This window comes from Eutrigla gurnardus (genome assembly GCF_963514095.1).
Source record: "Eutrigla gurnardus genome assembly, chromosome: 5".
Lineage (NCBI taxonomy): Eukaryota > Metazoa > Chordata > Actinopteri > Perciformes > Triglidae > Eutrigla > Eutrigla gurnardus.
In genome coordinates, this window is record NC_139919.1 from 19,493,808 (window position 1) to 19,504,957 (window position 11,150).

General features: G+C 40.3%; 2 protein-coding genes across 4 annotated transcripts; one reads left to right on the top strand and one right to left on the bottom strand.

The window, feature by feature from the left end:
- The first annotated feature begins 448 nt into the window (after window positions 1-448).
- On the top strand, window positions 449-6,861 carry stx5a (syntaxin 5A). 3 transcript variants are annotated; one of them, XM_084010273.1, is made up of 12 exons: window positions 449-555; window positions 1,035-1,252; window positions 1,730-1,800; window positions 2,140-2,195; window positions 2,321-2,391; window positions 2,534-2,650; window positions 3,163-3,219; window positions 3,311-3,392; window positions 4,414-4,500; window positions 4,657-4,760; window positions 4,966-5,087; window positions 5,539-6,861. In XM_084010273.1, exons 2-12 carry the CDS (start codon window positions 1,190-1,192, stop codon window positions 5,696-5,698), a joined length of 990 nt encoding a protein of 329 aa, XP_083866399.1. In that variant the 5' UTR covers window positions 449-555; window positions 1,035-1,189; the 3' UTR covers window positions 5,699-6,861. The 3 variants fall into 3 exon arrangements, with proteins under 3 accessions (XP_083866399.1, XP_083866401.1, XP_083866400.1); XM_084010274.1 differs by having other exon boundaries at window positions 509-607; XM_084010275.1 differs by lacking the exon at window positions 4,414-4,500.
- Window positions 6,862-8,352: 1,491 nt separating this feature from the next.
- On the bottom strand, window positions 8,353-9,988 carry LOC311013964 (protein RD3). Its single transcript, XM_084010285.1, has 3 exons — window positions 9,772-9,988; window positions 9,104-9,411; window positions 8,353-8,770 (listed from the first exon to the last, which is right to left on the bottom strand). The coding sequence occupies exons 1-3, from the start codon at window positions 9,775-9,777 to the stop codon at window positions 8,401-8,403; spliced, it is 684 nt and encodes a 227-aa protein (XP_083866411.1). The 5' UTR covers window positions 9,778-9,988; the 3' UTR covers window positions 8,353-8,400.
- Window positions 9,989-11,150: the final 1,162 nt, after the last annotated feature.

The window sequence follows — 11,150 nt, forward strand, 5'->3', positions numbered from 1 at the left end:
TCTGCTTCGACATGACAATGACACATGTCATGTTTTGGTTGAAGCAGGTGTAATGACAAATAGATCTTTATTATTTGAGTGCATTTATATGTTATCTTGTCATGGAGGATGCTCAACCATAATCTTAAATCCTTACAAAATAATGCAATGAATGGTTTTCAGAATAATGCAATCAGGAAAGTGATCATCGGTACTATTGGACTTCAATATTAGTTATAAATATAATAATATATAATAGCTGTTATTAGTAGTAGTAATACTTTTTATTTATTTATTTTATTGGTATTATTTTGTCGGAGTAATAGCGTCCCCTCTGTAGTCACGTGGGCTCCTGTATTCCTCTATGTATTATACTATGGGACACTACAAATATAAGGTGTGGCACCCCCTGGTGGTAACGCTTTGTACATGCAGGGATTTTCCGTCTCGGCAAAGTAGACGTGGCAGTGACGTCAATTCCGGAAACGACCCGGATCAGAACTTCAACTCCTGGGTTGAATAGTTTTTTGCCAGAAACATCGAGGGCTCTCGAAATACGATGTAATATCGACTTAAGTAAGTTGGAAGGGACCGTTTTTGGCGTTTAAATCCACCGAAATGTCACATGGTTAGTTAATGTCGATTTTTAACGAGGTACAGCTTGAAAGACCGTATAGAAAGCCCGGTTAGCTTTCTGGAGCTAACGTTAGCCTGTGGTTAGCCGGTCAGGCCGTAATCAGCTGTGTGTCGTGATGGACGGCCTTTAACTCGCACAGAGCTGGTCCAGATAATCAGTGTTACATAATGATGTGTGTATTTAGCTCACCTGTGGCTTCATTAGTGAGTTGTTGCTAATATGTCTTATGTATTGTATGTTTGTCGCGGTGTAGTCGGTCTCATAGTCGTGTTGTTGGCGTAAGAGAACCGTGATGTTAGCTAAAGATAACGGTTGGCGACGTATTGTTTACTGGCGATACCGAACCTTAAGTTGTGTTTAATTATCAGTTAAATGTCTAGCTACACGTTTGACACGTCTTATTTCCTTGTTATCGTAGACATGTGCGTACATATGTCCATGAAGGATACCCTACCTCGGATGTGAGTTTATCGGCACACCGGGAGGTCTTCATATTTATCCATCACACGGAGCAGAAGTCCCGGCAGTCCCAGGTGCTTCCTGCCAAGTTGGTGATCCTTTACAGGCGACAAGATGACTTGCCGTGACCGAACCCTCGAGTTCCAGTCAGCCTGTAAATCTCTCCAGGGCAGACCGGTATGTTGACATCACAACTATCACTTTATGTAAAATTATATTAACAATTTGCCCCAACTGTATAACGTGTGGACTACAAGTACACTGATGTGTTTTAATTACCGCCATTGTCGTTGTTTCAGAGGAACTCGGGTTTGGTGACATAGTTTTGGTTTATTGTTGTCTTATCTCTGTGTCTAGTTTTTGTTTCACTAAGGATTTTCAAGAAGCTGAACCAGAAAAGCGCTCTATGAATGCTGGTCCATATACCCTTAGATATGTCTTTAATCCCTAAAACTTCACCATTGGTATTTGCCTCACTAATCCAGTATCAGATTAACCATAATCAAACGTTAGTGCTCATAGTGACACCATCAAAATGTTAGATACTTATTTTGACGATCAGAAGCATGCCACCGAGAAGTATTTGGAATTTTAACTAAGTAATTGACTATCACTTTCCATCTCATACTCTCCACTTTGGACCTCTTCTGGCAGAATGGAGTCCAGCCCAGTAAACCCGCTCTCAGCGCTCTCAGGCAGCGCAGCGACTTCACAGTTATGGCTAAGTAAGTTCCTCATAATCAGTTTGCTTATGTCTTTCAGCAGCTCATATGTATTTGCTGAATCTACTCCTTTTATGTTGATTGTGGGTGTTGCATTATTTGTATTCACATATTATTATTATCCTCATCCTTACTGCCTAAAGAAAGAGAAGATTGACATGAATGTTTAGTGGGGAGACTGGTTCAGGACATGCTTGACCTGTCATAGAACAAAGACTGTGATATAATCTTACTCTCTTGGTAAAATGTCAACAGGCGTATTTCACAACACGTTGGTGAGCTTACTTTGTATGTTTGTGACAAAGAAAACACTTTTTTTTTTGCTTGTTTGTTTCCTTGTAGGAGAATTGGAAAAGACTTGAGCAATACATTTGCCAAACTGGAAAAGCTCACTATTTGTAAGTGTTCCTATTAATGTTGTTTACCATAATTCAAATTGTTCTTTCAATCTTCTGTTTGTGTGTCATATTGTTCAAAGTGCAGATTCAACCTGTTTTTTTTTTCTTTTCTTTTTACATTTTAGTGGCAAAAAGAAAATCTCTATTTGATGACAAGGCAGTGGAGATCGAGGAGCTAACGTACATCATTAAACAAGTGAGTAAAATTGTTAACATACCATGAAATATGTAGTTTTTTTTTGCAGACATGTACGTCATTTAAAAAGGGAGCCGCTACACATAATCCTGTAATATCTTAAAACAATAACCCTGTTCTCTACCTTCGTGTTTGTTTTCAGGACATCAACAGTCTAAACAAACAGATAGCACAGCTGCAGGACTTGGTGAGGTCCCGCGGAGCTCCAGGAGGTCGACACATCCAAACCCACTCTAACACTATAGTGGTGTCATTACAGGTATATTGAATTAGGTCCCATGCATACTGTATGGTATATGTGCATTAAGTTCAAGTGCATAGGACTATTAAAATCCTGGTAACCTTTGCTTTTATGGCCAATGTTTTTTATTTCATTAAAAAGTATTTGGCCTGCTACCTTTCATACATAGATTTATTTAGTTTATTTAGAATTACAATTTGAGTTGTTTTATGTGTTTACAGTTTATTTTATTGGTTATTCATGTTTACTCTTTTATTATTTGTTACGTGTTCAAAATAAATCTCTAATCCAAATATTCTTTCATATCAACATTTTCATATTGTCTCGGAACATTTTTGCAAATTGTGCTTTTGTTAATGCACAGGAATGTGGATATAATATAAATAAATATAGGAGAGGCTAAAAATATGAATAATCATTTTCTTTAAATTTTTATTATCCAAATAGCGTTGTAATGTTTCTCACTTGTAATGGCTTTAGAAATTTAGGTAGAAATTGTTTAACTTTGCCGTACCTTTTGTTGTCCACAGTCCAAACTGGCTTCAATGTCCAATGACTTCAAATCGGTTCTTGAAGTCAGAACGGAGGTGAGAAGTATTTTGTATATAATTTTATCATTCAATACTTTTAATTCTGTTATGTCTTGTTTACCTTCATCATTTGTTCCTTTTCCTGCAGAACCTGAAGCAGCAACGCAGCAGGAGAGAGCAGTTCTCCCAGCCCCCTGTCTCATCTTCTCCTCTGATGGCCAACAACTTCAGTAAGTCTAGCCACATCTTAGCTTGACACCTGTCGTCACTCACTGTGATTCTTACAAGGGTCTCGCATTAAAGTAATGGCACCAGCAGGTAAACACAGCATGCTGTTGGAGCTTCATAAGGGTGTGTTCACTCTATACTGATTACTTTTTGAGGAAAAATGTTGCCGTAGCCGCATTTAGTGCTGAATAAACACTTCACATAGCAGTAATTCATTCAGATGACAACCTATAAATATACTCTTGTTGTATGGACAAGGGTGGAAGGTAACCATTTTGTACTAACTGGTGGAACTGTAACACCTTTTCTCTTTTTTTTTTTCTAAAACATTTGCCACTTGTCATCTATTCCATGAACATGAAAATTGGGCTTACTGTTTCAAAAATTGATATAGACTGAACACACCTTTTGCTGAGTATTTGTTTTGGCTTTGAGGTAATAATCGACATGTCTGGCTCCTGCTCAATTTTAAATTTCGCTAAACAAATAGCTAAACGTTTTCCTCTCGGGATGTTGAGATGCTTCCTGTGGGGGCATTTACACTGCCAGTAAAATGTTTATGAACAGCCTATATTTCTGCATTTTTTGTAAAATATCAAACATTGTGCTGAATATCTAATTGAAGATTCATTTGATTATAATTGATTTAATTAACAGACAACATAAAGTTTAACTATCTAGGGTTAACTGGTTGATCTTTCCAGTGCGCCTTTAATAATGTACAAATAATACTATTGTGATGAAAGTAATTTTCAGAAACAAGATCTTTAATTGAAATGTTTAAATCTTTGGAACACTCTTGGAGTAATTTGCTCATTTTAGAAGTTATGTACCTATTTCCTAATTTTTGGTTATTTACAATGAGAAAATGAGTTGTAATGTAGTCACACATGTACAGACAAAGTTTGACTGGCAGTGTAATTTTTGTAACAGCTATTTGTGATGGGGAACTGCTCGAAGTCCATGTGAATGATTATTACTGTATTTGGTCATCTATAATGCAAAAATTAAAAAATATTTTAGGGAGCCGCAAAAAAGGGGCCCAGGAGCCGCATGCAGCTCGCGAGCCGCGCAATGGTTACCAGGGCAATACAACCTCAAATTTAAAAGGTATTTCCCTGGAACGTTTGACTCTCCCAGCGGGTATAACTAGCTATTGTATGTGCCCGCTGTTCTTTCTGTTTTTCCCTACCATTGAAGATCTCTCCCTGATCTTGTTGAACATGTGTGTATGTGTATGTGTTTTGCTTGTTGTCTCCCCTTCAGAGAGCTCAGTCCTAATGCAGGATGAGTCGAGGAGTATGGGGGATGTAGCCATCGATATGGACTCTCAGACCAATCCCTTGCAACTCCAGCTTATTGATGAGCAGGTGTGTATATTTGTCAGGCAGACGGAGAGGGATGTGTGTGTATATATGTGAATTTGCTGGCACAAAAGCTGAGAAAAATGTCAGTTCATTTTGAAATTAGTAGATTATTATTTTCATGTCACCCTAAATCAAAAATGTATCCACCATAAGCTGATGTTCTGTAACGTGGCCCTTTCTGATATCTTGGCTGGCTGTGCTGTTACAGGACTCGTACATCCAGAGCCGTGCAGACACCATGCAGAACATTGAGAGCACCATCGTGGAGCTGGGCTCTATATTCCAGCAGTTGGCACACATGGTCAAGGAGCAAGAGGAGACCATCCAGAGGTAAGCTGGAGCAAGAAATGGTGGGAGGGACAAGGACATTCTTGGTAAATATGGGAAATGGGGAATTCAGCATCTTTCCTAAAGACACTTCAGCATGTAGACTGCAGGGGCCATGGATCAAAACACCAACCCTCTAATCAATTGGAGACCTTAACCACAGCTGTGTTGATCTTAGTGACTTTTGGGAAGCAAGCGAACTCCCCCAAATGCTAATCTACTCTTTAAATAAACAATCAGTAGGAATTAGGAAACTGGGACTAAAGAAAGGCAGTGTTGCTAGAATTCGGGTGGTGACAATCTTAAATTCTTTCATGCAGAATTTGGTTGCTTATGATCAATTCACACGTTATAGAAACATTGAATTGCATACAATATATAACTTGCCAGTTATCTCCAGAACATAGCTAGTATCTGTTTTAAAACTGAACTACCTGTCGTGCTTCTCTCACAGGATCGACGCCAATGTGGAGGACACCCAGCTGAATGTGGAGGCCGCTCACACAGAGATACTCAAATACTTCCAGTCAGTCTCCTCCAACCGCTGGCTGATGATCAAGATCTTTCTGGTCCTCGTCGTCTTCTTCATCATCTTTGTTGTCTTTTTCGCCTAAAGAAAAGAGGAGGGGGAAAAGCACATGGAATGAAGGGACGTGGACTGAGACGACATGTCCAGATGACATATTTGAAGGACAAACTTCGCAATTAATGTGACACTTTTGATGGAGGCTTGGGAGCAAATCAGACTAAAGACTTTTTCCATGAATACAGACTTTCCGGTTCCCAAGCCACAGACTCTTGATCTTCATTCAGCAATTCAGTGAAGAATGAAAGATGTCGAACTTTGTCCAAATGAAAGAATAAATTATCTAAAATCCCCACTTTGTATATAGAGAGAGCGAAAACGGCTCTATATTGTACTTTAACCCATTATTCATAGACATTTAATCAAAATTACTATAATTTAATAGTTTGATTCTGCAAACTGTCTTTTTAATTTTGATTTTTTTGTTTACCCCACATGTCCTCTATTTTTAATATGATAATTACCATTATTGTTATTACAAAGCCAAACAAAAGGGTTACTGGAGTTTATGCGCAGATCACTTTGCTTCTTAGTTTACTTACTCTTTATTTAAGAACATAACTGTGCCCCTTCTTAACAATTCATCCATCCGTGATTTCTTTTTCTTTATTTGCCAAATGGATATTCTTACAGAACTGTGACACAATCCGAAGACACTTACTGTGGTCCAGCATTTCGTGTCCTGAAGGCACAAGAAGTTGCAGACAGCTGAAGGGGCTTTTGCTGTTCCTGTTGTGATGCAGGCTGTACGGAAGCCGCGATTTATATAACAACACTGTTTTAAACTAAACGGTTTGGTTGTTAGCCATTAGGCATAATGTGTAACATTGCATATTAAGTGCTGCAGAGAGACTTCAGTATACAAGTAGGTCAGGCATCCAAATGATCCAGGTTTGACATCAGTGCTTATGAAGGGGATAGGCTTGTTGTGAAGGCCCACAAATTAAGTGACTCAATCAGCCAGATTCCCTGGAAGTGTCTGGTAGGATGCCACTGTTGTAGTCGCGTCCTCTCTTAATCCATCTAAATGTATGGGACGTTATAAGAAATGATTACAGCAAGACATTTTTTCAATTTTTTTTCCATGTCTGTTGTTTTTTTATCCAAATGCCTTGACTTCAGTGTATAAAGTGCAAATAGTGATAATGATGTATTGATAAGAAAGTGCATATTAATAAAATGATAGCGGGGTGCTGGCAGATTTTCTTGCATTAAGAGGATTAGTCAGCAGTGATATAATTAGCCATGCTATGAGGCTAAGATGAGCTAACAGACAAGTGCTAAGCAGCTACAGCTTTGTCTGACATTCACCATATTTACACAAGAAAGATATATTGTATTTATATTTATTTACAGGCCCCAGACATGAATACATATACACATTGAAACCTTTCAACCACAATAAAGTGACATGGGTCCAGGCGTCACGGCTGCTAGACTTAAAAAATACACTAAATGTTCACATTTAGTCTCAAACTGTATCTAAACCAAAAAATACAGAATCTTTGTGTCGTAAAAAAAAACCGTATATTTTAACAGCATCAAAGTAATGACAACGTATATTTATTTCCCGACTATCAAGTTCACAATAAAAAAGAAGATTGCATGTGATTTTAGTTACTTCCTGCTTGCAAGGATTTCCCTGATGGAGACACTGAGAGTATCTGATCACTGAGCAGGTGATCTGGATCCATATACAGAACAGTCTCCTTAACTGAACTGTAGGAAACAGCTGTACTGACTGTTGCATAACATGTTTTTAAAGGGACAGTGTTGAGACATGATTTATCAAGCCCTGTTTTCCAGCAAGCTGTTTGTTTTCAAGGATACCTCAAGCATGTAAAGGTTATTAATGCAAAATATTTTACTCCTCAAAACCCCATGCAGCACATTTTAGTTTTTAGCCATGTAAGTGGTGTGGCTCTAGCTATTTCTATAACTATATATCACGACAACTTAAGGATGGATAGACATTTTGTACATCCCCAGACTACGTATCCTAAAGACTTTCCTCTAGCGCCACCAGCAGGTTGACATCTGAAGTTTTGACTGAGATGACTTCATAATATTGAATGACTTTCCACAAAATTTGGTACACACATGAATTATAATCACTTCCATCTGTCTTCTCATTTAGTGGCGTCATCGGATACAGCATGGCGTCATCGCATACAACATTTAATGTCTAATTTAATTTAATTTGGCTTATGACCTACAAAAGTACAACATTCCCAGCAGCCTCAGCTGTGTTCTGTGTTTAGTGTTAATTAGCAAATGTTATGACGTGATAAACCAAGAGGGTGAACGTGGCGAACATACCAGCTAAACATCTCAAACCACCAGTGTCCCAGAGTACAGCCTCTCAGAGTTGCTAGCGTGGCTGTAGACTCTTTCACAACCAAATGAAGTGTCAGAATCTTAAAACCAAAACAACAATGCTCTGGGGATGAACTAAAGACCTCAAGTTCATTAGCCGTGAGACAGGTTTCCTGAAAGTGAAGAAATCTTTTTAAGCCCACTCTCGACATTTCTCCTCCTTTTTTCAAATCTATTCTGTCCCTTTTTTGACTGAATGCTACCTTCCCCTCTCCCTCAGCATTCCCTGTTATGACAGTATGCTCACGCATCTCTCTATTTCCCCTCTTCTCTTACTCCTCATTTTCACCCCCTATCAGAACTCCTCTCCAGGTCCTCTCCCTCCCACTCTCCTCCCTCTCCCCCCTCACTATCTCATCCCTGGGCACTCTGCTCTATGGGGCTGATCTCTGGCATGCTCCTGCTCCTCCCCTTCCTTGCCCTGGCCTTGATGGCCTCCTCCTCCCCTTCTCCATCGTCCTCCTCGTCGGACCAATCCACCTGCTGCTCCAGATTCCCCCTAGAGCCTCTCGTGCTGCTGCCCTTGAAGAAACCCGAGCGGAATTTGCTACGGAAACTAACAAAAGACAGGCTCTTGCTGCGCTGCTGCCTCTCAAAGACGCCGTCCTGCGTCTGCACGTCTTCGTCTGCGTTCATCTCGTCCATGAACTCGTGCAGCACCGAGCGAAACAGCCGAGGAACGTCATGAACCTCGGGCTCCACCTGCGACACCAGCCTCCTGAACCTGCAGCAGGAGCAAGAACTGAGTATTCTCACAGTCTGAAATAGGTTTACGGTCGAGACAAAACAAACAGAGACAAGGTTGGACAAACAAAAAAAGTAGGCGGATACAGCATTAAGGGTGGAGGTGCCAGCGCCATCAAGTGGGCAGTGGAGTCTTTTTAAAGGATCCAGAACTCTCCGCTACGCCCCTGCTAGGACCCTGAATACACCTCTGCGTCTCACTTTCTCACTCTTGGTCTTACTCTCAGTTTCAGTCAGGCTCAAATTTTCTCAATTTGTCTTCTGCCCTTTTAGACTTCCTCTGTAACTCTCCACGTCTCGCTGTCTTCCTCACCTGACGATCAGAGGGCCACACTGTGCAGGGGGGATCTTGACACAGAGGTCCTGCAGTTCCAGCAAGTCGTTGGGTGTCAGCTCGTAGGGCTGTGGGGTCGGCGCCGTGGCCAGCCAGCTGTAGTCCGCTGTGGAGGAGGAGCTGCGGCGACGGCGTTGGCCCTCCGTCGCCCGCTCCAGACGGATGCGCTCAGTGCGCTTCACCGTGGCCCCTAGCTCTAACATCAGAGTGTTGGTTACCAACTCCTCAGAGCTGCGATGACCAGGCACTTTGGGCTCGAGCGAGAAAACAGCAGACCAAGGAAACATCTGGGAAAGAAGGACATAATGTGTTTAGAGTTGTATCAAAGAAATCTTTTCTAACTGGATGTGACGTATCTAACTTCAAGTTAATATTGGGGGTTGACGTATTTTAGATTTATATTGGAGAATAAAGACAAAGCAACATATCAGAAACACCAATATATTTCACCTTTGCCCTCGGTCGGCGGAAGAATATTTTGGATGCAAATGCTATCAGATGTAGGGACTTAACCATAGTTACTGTAGATGTTCCCATAATCACAGTTAAACCTCAGAAACAGGTACACGATACAATCCATGTTTTCTTAAGAAGAACGTTATCGTTGTTATTCTTTTGCTCTCGTAGAAGTTTAATTTTTGACTTACCGCCATGAAACTGGGTTTACAAAGCTGCAGTGTATCGTTGTCAGACAGAAATCCACCTGTCGTCTGGTAAAGCGTCTGTTAGCAGCCAGATGAACAGCAGGCCTCCATGGGCTTGTGACATTCAAAAGGGATAAAACTCCTCAGACCCTGCAGCTACCTGACTGCCTTGCTACCTTTGACGGTCCTTGGCAGACAGGGCGCCTACTTTCGTGAGGAGAGTTTGGGATTGAGAATAAATGTAATCCTGTATTAATAAAGGTGTGAGTGACGAGAGGAGCTTACCTAACATGAGCCTACACCTAGGCTGTGTTTGTGACTGACAATTTAGGTGGGCTGTTTATATAATAGCATGAAATGAAACATGGGATTGTGAGCTTATTAAGTCATTTTCATATTTCATTTCATTTTAACCACTTTTATTTTGAATGTATTTTCTAATTTTGAATATAACTGTAGGTTTGGACACTCTCTCACTCAAAGCTACTTTAAACCACTTCAACGGTGTCAAACTGTTATGCTACTTCCATTACACCCAGCACTATCCTCGAAAATAACACAGCCGCACCTGCAATTACCACACTGTTATGGTCAAGATTGCATAACTATCCAAGTAATCTCTTTTTCTCACGCATGTAAACTCTCTCGTCTGTGCCACTGGCTAGCGAGTGGTTCTGTATGTAAGATAGCTGTAGGCTAGTTCCTGGGTTTCCACACCACTCAGCACTGAGCCACCAAATCCCAGATTACATTCAAATCCAGAGCCTACCTGGAAGAATCAGTGACTATAATGACTATTCTAATCTAATTACAGTTGCTACAGTGGATGGATGCTGTTACTGCTATAATTAAACAGGAGCTGTGAGTGATGAAACAGTGTTTACTGATTCATGGAATGTATTTGATTCTTAAAAATACTTGTATTCTGCATAGCAGCTACAATCATCAGGGATAAACTGCAAGGATTAATTCAATTGTGTCCATCCAACAAACAACGCAGCACAAAGACACTACTGCAGTCAAAGCAGCTTATTATTTTCATATCAAACCCTTAATGAAACAGTATATCATTTGTTGTATTACCTCATGTGGAAAGTATTTTCTATTCCCTTTTTATTCTTATTATTATGTGCCTGGTTTCAGATCAGAGGGTTGCGCCATAGTCAAAGTGGCCTGGGACCAGATTTTCATGTAGAGTTGACCTCAGAATGTGACTAAAATTCATACATTCATCTAAAGAATAGTCTCAGACACATATTGGCGCAAGTCACTTAAATAGTTTACATTGCATTCCTTTTACAAATAAAAGGATAGCTCCTGTCTTTGACAGGGGGTGTGATGATATAACCTAATTCTTAAATGAAAGCAAAAACCTTACTGAT

Coding starts and splice junctions, on each gene's coding strand:
- LOC311013964 (XM_084010285.1), bottom strand. Junction 8,771..9,103: donor TGTGGCCCTCTGATCGTCAG/GTGAGGAAGACA, acceptor CTCCTGCTGCAG/GTTCAGGAGGCTGGTGTCGC.
- stx5a (XM_084010273.1), top strand. CDS start 1,190: ATGACTTGCCGTGACCGAACCCTCGAGTTCCAGTCAGCCTGTAAATCT. Junction 1,253..1,729: donor AATCTCTCCAGGGCAGACCG/GTATGTTGACAT, acceptor CTCTTCTGGCAG/AATGGAGTCCAGCCCAGTAA. Junction 2,196..2,320: donor ACTGGAAAAGCTCACTATTT/GTAAGTGTTCCT, acceptor TTTACATTTTAG/TGGCAAAAAGAAAATCTCTA.